Genomic DNA, 13,251 nt, shown 5'->3' with positions numbered 1-13,251 from the left:
TATCGTGTCGGGTCAGTCCCTAGGCCTTCCTCTACTTCCCTTGGGTTCCTGGCAGGAAACATGTGGAGAGGGAGCGGATAAACAGGTTTCAGTTCCCAGTAGCAAAACGTTGGAAAAATTTTCCACCTCTTAGTGTGCCCTTGCCTCCTTTCAAGAGTGCGGTTTGAAACAGGGTTTATCTCATCTCGTTTTTAAAGCCTTTTTTCTCAGGCGCTTACATTCTGGTACAGTGTTGAGAATGCCTGGTTTGCGCTTTATACCATCACGTGACGCCGCCTCTCCTTCAGCCTTGAGGCTCTTTAAAACAAAATGACAAAATTTAGTTACTGGAATTCTAGCAAGGGTGGGGGTGGGGTGGGAAGCAAGGGTTGCGCAGGGCAACGGACTACAACTCCCACAAGACCTCGCGCGGCCACCCTCCCCCTACCCCCAACGCTCCCCACCCTGAGCCTTGCGCTTGCGCGGAAGACCCTGCGCTGAGAGGAGGGGCGGGGACGGGACAACGCGCCTGGAAGGGGAGGAGGAAAAAAGAAACCATAGATTTTCACCTGGGCCTAGAAGGTCTCTGAAAGTGAGTAGGGAGAGGAGGGTGGGCAGGGACCACCTTCAGAACTGGCCGCCGGCGGTATCATGGCGACCCGGAACCCCCCTCCCCAAGGTGAGCGGCCGGGGCCCGAAGTAGTATCTAAGTCGCGGCTCACATCTCTCGACCTTGTTCCCGAGGGCGCCTCTTCTTCCCCCCTGCCGTAGGGCTCCTGGGGCTCTGTGTTTTGGAGGCACCCCTTTGGAACTAGACCCCCTCCCCTCACGGCGGAACTCAGGCGGAGAGCGACCCCCCGTCCCCAACACAGCCCCCTCCTCCTGCCTTAACTTCACCTCTGGCTCTCGTTTCCATCGTCAAACGTGCTTTTTAGATGAATTACTGAAGTAATTTCATCTTGTCAAGCCCCTAACCGGTTCAGCCAGGGGAGGGAACCCATCCCCCCCAGTTTCTCCCACTGATGAAATGGATCTCATTCTGGCCCTGATCCTACTGAGATTTGGGGGTGACGCCTCATGCTGTGAAACTCTGACCTGACCTTACTGCTATTTGGGGAGGCGACCCCTCACTTCTGTGTAACTGATGTGGCTCTGGCTCCGACCCCTAGGCCAGTTCCTGGTCCTTTGGAAGGGAGATGCTAGGCCCCTTTACTCTTGAGGCCCTAGTCTCAGGGATTGGGTTTAACAAACTACTGTTTCCAGCTGGGCATTTTTACTGTGGGCCAGAATAGTGAGTTAATAACAGATCTTAAAATGTACAGGACGTTTCTGACTTTTGTTTGACTCTAAATTTATTTTTTTCATTTTGTATTTTGAAGAGTATGAAAGCGATGACGAGTCTTACGAAGTGTTGGATTTAACTGAGTATGCAAGAAGACACCATTGGTGGAATCGAGTGTTTGGCCACAGTTCCGGACCTATGGTTGAAAAATACTCGGTAGCCACCCAGATTGTAATGGGTGGAGTGACTGGCTGGTGAGAACAACATCTTTTTCATTAAATTTCATTGGCAGCCTCCCTGCTGCCCTTTTGTAAACAGGCCAGTTAACTGTGACATTCAGTGGCTTTATACTGTTAATCCCCGAAGAGCTCTACCTTGAGGCTTTTTCTCTGTGATATGATGGCTGTGATGTACACTCTGTGGGGCTCAGAGGTTTCGGTGATCGGCTTCCCCATGCCCACCCCTTGTTCCGCTGTTCCCTCCTCTCCCTTCCTTTGATTTTTTTCTGTATTTTCCACCTTCTCACATTGAGCAAATGTAGTGTATCTGATTCAGTGATAGTGGGTAGAAAGGAAGAAACATACAAAGGTGAATTATATGAAAATAATCTTTACTTGTTCAGTGTTAACAACTGGAAAAACCTTTGAGGACTCCCACAGTAGAACTGGTCTCCAGGATTGTCAGCCCTGTAGAAAGCCATGTAAAATTCTCAGTGAAATTACGAATCCGATGGTTCTGTTGATTTTTGTGGACTGATTTGGATTATTATACTTGAAGAAGAGTTGGAATTAAACAGGGTTTTCGTTGGAGTTAAAGGACTGATTGCTCACTCTGTAATAATATTGTGGAATGCATTAAGGAGGAACAGTTAATAAGCATTAACCTAACTAACCAGTTAATGTTTTAGGCTGCATGATTACATAATTGATACTATAGATCAAGTTGTTTTTCTTGGAATAAAAGATTAGCCAAATAACAAGGGTCGAACAAGTGTGACCCTTTATTTTGAAAATGTTCACAACCGTAGAGAATTTCTGTGTTAGTGGAGGTGCTCAGCTTATGACTAATCCTTTTTTTCTTAGCTTCTAGGTTAAATTTATCTTCCGTTAAATATTTACATATTTAAACTTGATAAGTGTTAAATTTTTTGATTTGTGTTTTTGCATGTATCTCGGAACAATGGCTCACTCCTTTTTGCCTTTTCGTAACTGCGATTTTATGGTAGAAACCTGCATTGTGAAGATCGTGTGATGCAGAGCTGCAGTATTTCTTCATGATGTGTCCTTATTAATGCTGTTTATGGAAAGCCCTGCAGTTAGAAGCGAGATGCCTAGTCAGGGCATGCTTATTCAGTTGATCCTCCGCAAATAGGTTGTACCTTGACCTCCTGTAACAGAGAATCTGGTGCTCTATGCAGAAAAGCTCACATTTTGGTGCCATGGGGGATTGGTTACCATGAGTTTGGGCCTAAAGCCCCCGTCGTAAGAGAGACTAAAAAAAATAATCAAGCAGTAGAATTATCACATCATTGTGTGCTTTCTCCTTGTAGGCCAGGCTCGGTGAGAAACCCCATAACTGGCAGAAGTTTGCTTGGAAAGCCTAGAGACAGAGCCTGGGGAGTTAGTAGTTTATTTCAGTGGCTCATGCCATCAAGCGAAGGGATAGTCATGCTTGTGGGACATGGTTCCTGGGATGTACTTGGGACTTGGCTGCTGCCTGCCTCCTCTGCTCCCTTATCAGAGCCTTTGTTGCTGACTCCCCTACTGAGGGAGAGGGTCTCTGTAGTGATACATATGTTTGGGTTATAACAAGGTGTCGGCCCAGGAGCTGAGTAATAGGACTCATTACATAGGTGGTTTTTTGGAATGACATTAGATTCAGTGTAGTAAATTTTTGCAATTATCTTAACGTATAAAACTGATGTGCTGTTGTGGCATACATTAAGGAGGAATGGGCATTAACCTAACCAGTTTTAACATTTCAGACCAATTCAGGCCATGCATGGGAGGCTAAGGAGGTTATGTGCAGCTGTAGGTAGTTATAGGTTTTTGATGATAATAAGAAATACGAGGATGGATGATTGCGAGGAGAGGCAGGAGGTGTGAAGACTACCTAGAGGGCCCTTAGTGTGGTTTGGAAGCAAGGTAATGATGTCCTTGAGAATGGAAAGAAGACAGAGTCAAATAATGTTCTGGGAAGAGTATATGGAATCGGCAGTCCGTTGGACCCCGAAGGTGATGAAGGAGGCAGAGTCTGAGATGAACAGAAAGGGCAAACCTAGAGAATGGTGCTCTCATTTACAGATTGGGACCTTAGCAACAGTTGATTTGCTTGGAAAGATGATTCTGGCTTTGGAACATTTTGTTTGTCATTCTGTGTGCTGGAGAAGCCCATAGAAATGTAAATTTTCCATTTATGAAGGTGTACCCGTTGCTTAGGGCTATTGTAACAAAGTACCACAGCTACATGGCTTAAAACAAAAGAAATTTATTCTCATAGGTCTGGAGGCCAGCAGTCTGAAAGGTGTCAGTCAGGTTTGTTCCTTCTCGGAGGCTCAGAGGGAAAATCTGCTGTGTGCTTCTCTCCTAGCTTCTGTTGCTTGCCAGCAATCCCTGGCATTCCTTGGCTTGTAGACATATCACTCCAAACTCTGCCAGTGCCATCGCATGGCTATTTTCCCTCTGAGTGTCTCTATGACATGTTGGATTAAGTCATACTGGGTTTAGGGCCTACCCTATTACAGTATGGCCTCATCCTAACTAATTACATCCTCAGTTACCCTTATTCCAAATAAGGTCATATTCTGAGATTCTGGGAAGGACATGGATTAGAGGTGGGTCGTGGGCACTGCTCAATCCAGTACAGAAGGCTAGAGTTAGAGATCAGGATTCTTTTGCACAGTATGGCTGTGGAATACTGAAGGGAATATGAGCTCACCAAAGGAGAGAATCCCAAAAGAAGTGTGGACTGATATTCTTACAGAAGAGGTGAAACAAAATGGATTTAATATAGAGATAGATAGACATAGATAGAAATATAGGTAAGGAAGCCATGAGAAATGTGGGCTTAAGTCATGAAGGTGGAACTTGAGCTGGAACTCAAAGGGTAAAAAGCTTTAGATGAGCAGGGCTGGGTAGAAACCCCTAGAAGCAAGGAGATTAATAGCTTGAGCAGTGTGATAATCCATTTGGAAACTAATGGGATTAGAGCAGAAAGTTTGGGTAGAGTGGGGGTTGGCCAGGTGTATGGAACATCTTGATTGCATTAAAAAAGAAAAATCAGGGGCGCCTGGGTGGCTCAGTCGGTTAACCATCTGCCTTCTGCTCAGGTCATGGTCTCAGGGTCCTGGGATCTAGCCCAGCACTGGGCTTCCTGCTCAGCAAGGAATCTGCTTCTCCCTCTCCCTCTGTCCCTCTGCTCATGCTCTCTCTCTCTCTCTCAAAAGTAAATAAAATCTATAAAACAAAACAAAATCACTTTTATTATGGGGAATTTCAACTTAAACAAATATCGGAGGAGGAGTATAATGAGGCCCTGAGTACTCAACATTGTTTCAGGAGCCACTCTTTTTTTCCTATATAGTCCCCTCCTCTTCTGTCCATCCCTCATTTTTAAGCATATCACAGTTTAGATTGTGCACTTTTTTTTTTTAAGATTCTGTTTATTTATTTTGACAGAGAGAGTGAGATACCAGAGAGCACAAGCAGGGGGAAACCACAGAGGGAGAGGGAGAGGGAGAAGCAGGCTTCCCACTGAGGGGTGACTCCAGTGCGGGGCTCCATCCCAGGACCCTGGAATCATGACCTGAGCTGAAGGCAGATGTTTAACTGACTGAGCTACCCAGGGGCCCCTAGACTGTGCACTTTTGACTTGCCTATAGAACAAGGGAAGCATTGAGGGTTTCTGAGCAGATAAGGGATATGATCCAAAGAAATGGGAAGACAGTAAGAACTAAGATTTGTTAGCAAAGCAATGAAAGAAGCAGAGGAAGAGAGTTGAGTACATCATTGGTTGTTCTCATCTTTCGTCACTTCTTTTGTTAAAGGTGTGCGGGATTTTTGTTCCAGAAAGTTGGAAAGCTTGCAGCAACTGCAGTAGGTGGTGGCTTTCTTCTTCTTCAGGTATGTTCAAGCCTTAGGTCCTTGCCTCTACTTATATATGTAGCCCCTGGGAACTGAGAAAGTCAAGTTTAGCCATTTCAGTCCCATCCATTTTAATAGAAGATGGACTTTTTCTTTTAGGTATCAGTTTATGGGAAACCTAAAGTGAGTTTTGAAAGCTGGTATCGGTCATGAAAGACTACAATTTTAAATACTTCTACATTCTATAAGTATAGTTTGATACCAGCTAAAAAAATCCTAGTTAAAAAGACAACTATAGAAGTTTGAGGCCTTGTTTTTTTATTACAGACCCAAATTTCCCTTAAAACATTTCTTCAGTAAAATAAACATTTCAGCCATAATATAACCTTTTCATCCTGACTATTTTAAACATATATTTAAAATCCACACAGAGTATTTAAAATTCAAAAGATCTCTTTCTTTACCCCATTTCTTAGCCATGCAGTTTTCCTTCTCAGAGGAAATTGCTGTTAGCAATTTCTAACATGTTTTTTTTAAACTAGGGAACTATAATAATATAGAAAGTGGAAAATTGGGTTTAAAAATCATCCATAATCCTATTTCTGAGGCAGGGGGATTTGAAATTTTAGTTTTGTTCATGTTCCTCTAAGTATAAGGATTAAAAACGCTTTGTAGTTAGAGGATGTTTATCAGGATATTGTCTGGCATTCGTGTCTGTTTGGCATATATTTTTCCAAAAATATCGTTCCCTTAAGATCAAATATAGTAAATCCCAAAATTGAAAATCTCTGGGAATGAATGTTAGCAATAATTTTAAAGATACAGAGAACTGTCAGTCCTACCAGATGTTTAAAATGATTGATGTTCATAGCAACTAAAATTTGACTTCAAGTCCAAAGCCATTGATCGTATAATAACCAGTGTCATTGCCTGAAGTACAAAGGGATTGGATTCGTATGTGTTAAAACAGATTTTGAGTTGTTTACTAAAAAGTTTTTTTAAAAAAATTTTTCTTTCAGTGGCATTATTAAGAGTAATTGCCTGTTCCTTGTGGTATGAGATAAAAGGGAATATGGTTAATATCTAAATTTAGGCCTTTGGATGAACATGCCAGCATTTGTACAGAAGACAATTTTATTTAAGCAGATTTTGACTTGTGTTTATATAGAATCAAGAACATGTTTAATTCTATAGCTATTTTGAAAACTCAGTTGTCATTTTTCTTTAGTCGGAAAGGGTACTGGATTGAAGCAGAGTTTCTGAAAATGTTCATAGAATAAAGAGAATTAATTTCAGTCCACTCTGTCAGTTTTGCAGAATTCCTTTTCGGCCACTCAGTACACACCATTCAAATCCATGTTTTGCCATTGCCCCCTTTTACTTCTTGTGCCTAGTCTACATATTCTTTGAAGTCACTAAGCAGGAGAATATGGGACCTGTCTGCATCAAACCAGCCTTTCCTCCAAATGTGACTCACTTTGGAAACTTAAAAGGAAACTAAAAGAGGAAATAAGAGTAACATGTGCAAGCTAATTGCCCATTATGCTTTAGGCCCACTTCCATATTTGTGTTACCTTTACTTACACTTTAAGATAAGAATTTATTTACTTAGAACTTAAAGCTTTTCCAGTGCATATTTCACACTGCCATCTTAAAATAGACAGTGGTATGTAAGTCCTTTAAATTTAGTTTTAAGTTTTTTGGAATTGTATATGGCCCTAGTTCAAAGGGTCAAATACATGTACAAGGCTTGTTACAGATTAGAGGAATCCTCTGCCTCCCTCACTATCCATCTTTCCCATTTTTCCCTCCCTTGAGGCAACTATATGAACTCTTAGCTGATTCTTAAGGTATTTCTTTCCTTTTTCCTAAACAAGTTAATTGAATATTTCTTGATCTTTCAGTTTGAGGTATTAACTATTGGCTTCCTGTTACAGAATGTGAGATTTTAACTCATTTTATTGAACTTTCCTTGCCCACCCCCCCCCACCATCTCACACACTAGCATGCTTTATGTTCCTCTGTGCCGCACCCACCCCCCTCCCCCAGAGTCATCTGAGTATTGTTATTTCATAATTGTGTTAGATTATTACCTGGAGTTCACTGAGCTTGAATCTGTAAATTTATGTATTTAACCATGTTTGAGAAGGTTTTGACCATTATTCTTTTTCTTTCTTTCTTCCTTTTTTTTTTTTTGAGATTTTGTTTTATGTTTTTGTCTGTCAGAAAGAGAGAGAGTGAGGGGGGGGAGCGACAGTCAGAGAGAGAAGCAGGCAGTGCGGGACTCAATCCCAGGACCTGGGGATCATGACCTGAGTTGAAGGCAGACACTTAGCTAACTGAGCCACCCAGGCACCCCATTGACCATTATTTAGAGATTTGTTTCCTCCTGTTCCTTCTCTCTTCTCTTTCTGAACATGACTCTGATTACATGCATGATAGGCTTTTTGATAATGTCCTGAGGTTTTGTCCATTTATTTTTTTAATCGTTTTTTCAAATTGTAGAGTTTCTAGTGTCTAACTTCAAGTTCGCAGACTCTTTTTTCTGTCCTCTACCTTCTGCCATTAAGCCTTTTCAAGAATTTTCTTTCAGATACTGTATTTTCCAATGCTAGAATTTTCATTTGGTTCTTTTTTAATTTTCTATATCTCTGGTGAGATTACTTTTCATTGATTACAGGCATAGTTAATATTGAACGTAATTCCAACAGCAGTTTTAAAGTCCTGATAATTCCACTAACTGGGTCATCTTAACGGTTGGCATCTGTTGATTTTCTTTTGAGACTAGGTCACATTTTCCTGTTTTATCCTACATCAAATAAGTTTGGATTTTATCCTGGGCATTGGGAATGTTATGTTGTAGAAACTCAGGAATCTATTTTATTCCTCTGAAGAGTGTTGATATGTTGATTTTAGTCGGCAGTTAACTTGGTTAGACTCAAACTGTAAGCTCTTTTTCACCCGTGGTGGGTAGCAGCTCAAATCTCAGTTCAGTTCTTTAGCTTTGGCCAGAATGCGTGGCTCTGCCCCATGAATATGTGCTTCAGGACTTGGGTAGAGTTTACACATAGAAATTGGGGCTCCCCTTATCTAGCTCTCTCATTTCTGGTAGCTGTTATTGTTGTGGACTCTGTCATCTGGTTCTCTGGGCCAGAAAGATGGCACGTTTCCTCTTTAAGTTTTACCCACCCTGCAAGTGCATCCTGGATAAAACCAGAAAAATGGGCACCTCACCTTACATTGTTCCTTTCCTGTAAGTTTCAACTCCCCTTGAAATCTGCTTGCTTTTGTTAATTCTGGAGCATTTGTATTTTAACTGCCATATACGGGAGGGTCGCTGAGGTTCACCATCACCTCCATGCCTGTGACTCAAATTACTCTGTCAGGGACTGCCAGGAAAAGCTTTTACTTGAATTTGATTTGATCACCACTCTGCTTTGCTAAGGCTGCAGTTTGAAGTGATAATAGGTGAATAAATACAGGAAGGAATGCAGATAAAGACATTCTTCTGTGGAGTCTATAATCACAGTGAAGATGGAACTTAAGATTCCCAGTCAACCTACTTCTATAAAATCAGATGGTTTTATTATTCGAAGTATTTTATTTGTGGTTCAAAGTCAAGGGATGCTTTTCAAAATTACCAAAAAAAAAGCATAACCATGATAGAAGTGATTTATAATGGTGTTCATGGCTTCATTGTTTACTACTAATGTGATTCTTTACTTTTTGATTTTATTATTTGGAGAGACTAATTTATGGTACTGGCTTACACACTATGCTTTTGTTCCTGTTCAGATTTTGTAGTGTCTAATAATACCATATGAGGGGTTTTCTTATAGTTAATCATCATTCAGCTCTAGTTTTATTAAAAGGACTTATGGTAGGAAACTTGTGAAGAGCATGTCTTTCGTATTCCATTTTCAAAAGCGATTACCAGAAAGTTTTTTTTTTTTTTTTTTAAGATTTTATTTATTTGACAGAGAGAGATCACAAGGAGGCAGAGAGGCAGGCAGAGAGAGAGGGAAGCAGGGTCCCTGCTGAGCAGAGAGCCCGATGTGGGGCTGGATCCCAGGACCCTGAGATCATGACCGGAGCTAAAGGCAGAGGCTTTAACCCACTGAGCCACCCAGACGCCCCACCAGCAAGTATTCTTAAGTCAAGAGTCAGAGTTAGTAAAGAGCCCTTTATCAGGCTACTTTAGATTTCTTTAGTGACCCAATACCTGATTGGCTTCTGATCCCTTGTAATTAAACATCTGTTTAATTAAAAGGTACTTGTTAATTAGCTGTATAATTTGGATCGTCTCTTTGTCTTTTCAGCTAATTGCCAAATTCCAAAAGTTATGATAAAATTATAGTACAGTTGTAATACAGTTTTTGGAATCTTTTCCCATCATGTACTATATGTTTCTTAACATAGTGTTCATCACATCTAAGTAATTAATTATGTTTGATATCTTTTTCCCCCTTATGGATACAGAGCTCTCTGAGGGTGGAGACTTACATCTCCCTCATTACTGGCTATAGTTTGGGAGGCTAAAATACTGCCTGCCACAGAGTAGGCACTCGGTATTTGTTAAATGAATAAATTGTGATAGCTTTATCTCTAAGCTTCATTGATTTCTTGAAATCTAGATGTCCATATATTCCTCTGTAATAGATTTGTCAACAATCTAGTTGGTTTAGAATTAACCATTTTTACTGTATTTTTGCAGATTGCCAGTCACAGTGGCTATGTGCAGATTGACTGGAAGAGAGTTGAAAAAGATGTAAACAAAGCGAAAAGACAGATTAAGAAGCGAGCAAATAAGGCAGCACCTGAAATCAACAATATAATTGAAGAAGTAAGACAGTGTACATTTTTAGCTCCTTCTTTTTCTTTTTTTCCTTTCTCTCTTTCTTTCTTTCTTTTTTAAATGAGTAATCTCTTTGTCTAGCCTGGGACTCGAACTCATGACCCTGAGATCAAGAGTCACGTGCTTTACCGACTGAGCCAGCCAGGCATTCCTGGCTCCTTTTTTTCTATATGGGTTCCACGTTACAGAAAATGTAATTAGTGATCATCTTCTTCTAAAAAGTAAGTGTTTTTGGTCATGTTTAGAGTGTTAAATAAAATTTGGGATCAAGCCACTATTTAAATCAATCATCATTGGAGTCAAAGAGCAAGCTCAGTCAGAAGAGCACATGACTCTTGACCTTGGGATTGTGAATTCGAGCCCCACATTGGGTGTAGAGATGAGTTAAAAAAAAAAAAAAAAGTCCATCTTTTTTTTTTTTTTTTAAGTGGTTAAGAATTTCCCCTGCTAATCTCCCACCTACTTTGATCTGCATGTAAAAGCTGATAACATTATTCTTCCAGGTTTCCTCTGCTTTTACAAATGTGTACCTGTGTAGACAAGGTGTGGTAAAACTAAAACTATTTTTTTTGTAAGGTGGGATATTTTGAAAATGTGTATATTTTATTAATTTAATTTTATTAATGTTTTTATGTATATTTTGATTCTTATCCTCTGTTTAGAATTGAATTGCGTACTCCTTGCCTTTGTTTTATGTTCTTTCAATACCCCCAACTTTTAATTTTGAAAAATTTCAGACCAGTTGAAAAGTTGAAGGATAAATACAGTGAATACCCAAACACCCTTTACCTATTTACCTGTTTTACATTTTCCTTCTCTGTGTGTGTATGTACATGTGATTTATACTTTCCTCTTCCTAATTGTTTAAGACACCCTTACTTTTCACTCTAAAATACTTCAGCATATATCTTCTAAGAGTACAGATACTCTCCTGTACAACCATAGTTACCCTTATGAATCCCTCAAATTAGCATGATGCGATAATATTTCCTGATATACAGTTAATATTAAAATTTTTCCACAAAATATCTTTTATACATTTTCCCCCAATCAGGAATTATATATTGGGGTGTCTGGCTGACTCAGTAGAGCATGTGATTCTTGACCTGGGGGTTGTGAGTTCAAACCCCACATTGGATATAGAGATTATATAAGAATAAAATCTTAAAAAAAAAACAGGAAGAATTATATATTGCAATTGGTTATCATGTCTCTGAAGTCTCCTTTAGTCTTTAGCAGCTCGTCGTCTGTGTTTGTGTTTATTTTTGTCCTGCCTCCCGCCCTTCATGATGTTGACAGTTTTGAAGCATGTAGGGAGAATATCCCACAGTCTGGCTTTGTTTGATTGCTTTCTCATGTTTTCATTTGGGGTAAGCATTTTATCAAGGTGATATTTATTTGATCTGTACATTTTTTCTTGCTGGCCAAGTGGACTGTTAACAAAGATCATTGTGCCTGCTGTGGGAATTTACTAAATCTGTGCTAATAACTTGCTAAGTGGACCATTTATGTCTGCCCTATGGCTTCTTGTTACCTGTGAAATTTTTTGCCACTGATATATACCTGTTATCTCAGTAGCTAAGAAGCGTACTCGATCTGGCTGGGGCTCTGCTCCTTCAGATTATAATGGACAGCCTTGGCATCTTGTGTGGTAGTCGGCACCTGCGGTCGTAGGTATATGAGAATCTTTGCCGAATATTTATTGAATTGGGGAAAACAGCTGTGAAAATGTTACTTAGCACCAGATTCAATAAGTAAGAGTGTTTTTCTTTAATTTGCATCATTTTTTTCTTTTTATTATTATGACAAAATACACATAACATAAAATTAATCATTTTAGATATTTTAAAAGGCAGAATTTAGTAGCATTAAGTACTGAATTCACACTTTTGTGCAACCATTACCACTGTCCACATTTAGAACTTTTTCATCATCCTGAACAGAAATTATAACCATTAAGCACACATTCCCACAACTGACCCCTCTCCCAAGCCCTTGGTACTCTCTGTCCTACTTTCTGTCTTGATGAATTTCACTATTCATGTCAGTGGAATCGTACAATGTTTTCTGTCTTATTTTACTTAGCATAGCATTTTCAAGGTTCGTCCATGTTGTAGCACAATTAAGAGTATTTTTGTTCAAAATTATGTTTCAGGCAACAGAATTTATCAAACAGAACATTGTGATATCCAGTGGATTTGTGGGAGGCTTTTTGCTAGGCCTTGCATCTTAAGGATATGAATATTCTGTCACAGTGGAGTCACCTATAAGAAGAGAAATGGTGGCAACAAGGTGGCTTCTCGACATTACTCACCACCAGATTCTCCAGGGCAGCAAGAAACAACTAGGTGGGCAATATCAAACTCACAGCTTAGTGTTTTGCCATTGAAGTTTGGCAGACTAGCATTTGCTGTAAAAACAATCTGTATGGTATATATATAATAGTATTCCTGAGCAAAAACATGCCTTTCATTTATTTTTTTAAAATTTGCATTTGTTTTAAAATCAGCCTATAAAATACCACCATTGGATGTAGAGGGGAAAAAAATGTGTTGGATATATTCCCCAGCAAAATATTATCCTTGTTTTATTTAAATAAGATATTCTTCATCTTGCTTTATAGTATAGTGTCAGTAATTAAAGATTTGTATTGTAGCTTCAACATTGCGGTTGGCTTTTTTTTTTTAAGATATGTTTGCAGTAAACTGAAGAACTGTAATGCCCTTTTGTGGAAGGATTTAGAAGTTAATAGAATTATTAAAGATATTAAACAGATTTAATGCCAGTTTTTAGGTGGTTGTTTTCTGCAGTTCTTACTTTGCTTCTGTAAGTATAGTAAACAGGTTGAAGGAAGGCTCTTCTAAGGAAATACTCATACCTAAAGCTCTTGCTCTCTCTCTCTTTTTTTCTTTAAATGCCTGTAGTTGCAAAAATTTCTTATTATATAAGCTTCTTTAATTAATTTATTTATCCTGGCAGCCCGGGCAGAACTAATTATTTTGAGCATACATGTAGTTGGGTCACTGATTCATTTTATTAACCTTGAATGAACC

General features: G+C 39.6%; 1 protein-coding gene across 1 annotated transcript; it reads left to right on the top strand.

Moving 5' to 3' along the window:
• Positions 1–461: 461 nt before the first annotated feature.
• Positions 462–12,979, top strand: LOC111150502 (FUN14 domain containing 1). Its single transcript, XM_022507982.1, has 5 exons — positions 462–658; positions 1,359–1,515; positions 5,307–5,382; positions 10,058–10,186; positions 12,354–12,979. The coding sequence occupies exons 1-5, from the start codon at positions 631–633 to the stop codon at positions 12,429–12,431; spliced, it is 468 nt and encodes a 155-aa protein (XP_022363690.1). The 5' UTR covers positions 462–630; the 3' UTR covers positions 12,432–12,979.
• The last annotated feature ends 272 nt before the right edge of the window (positions 12,980–13,251 follow it).

This window comes from Enhydra lutris, unplaced genomic scaffold, assembly GCF_002288905.1.
Source record: "Enhydra lutris kenyoni isolate GAN:26980312 unplaced genomic scaffold, ASM228890v2 scaffoldscaffold23, whole genome shotgun sequence".
Taxonomy (NCBI): domain Eukaryota; kingdom Metazoa; phylum Chordata; class Mammalia; order Carnivora; family Mustelidae; genus Enhydra; species Enhydra lutris.
The sequence above is the reverse complement of the archived record's forward strand: the minus strand, read 5'-3'. Positions and strand labels throughout refer to the sequence as shown.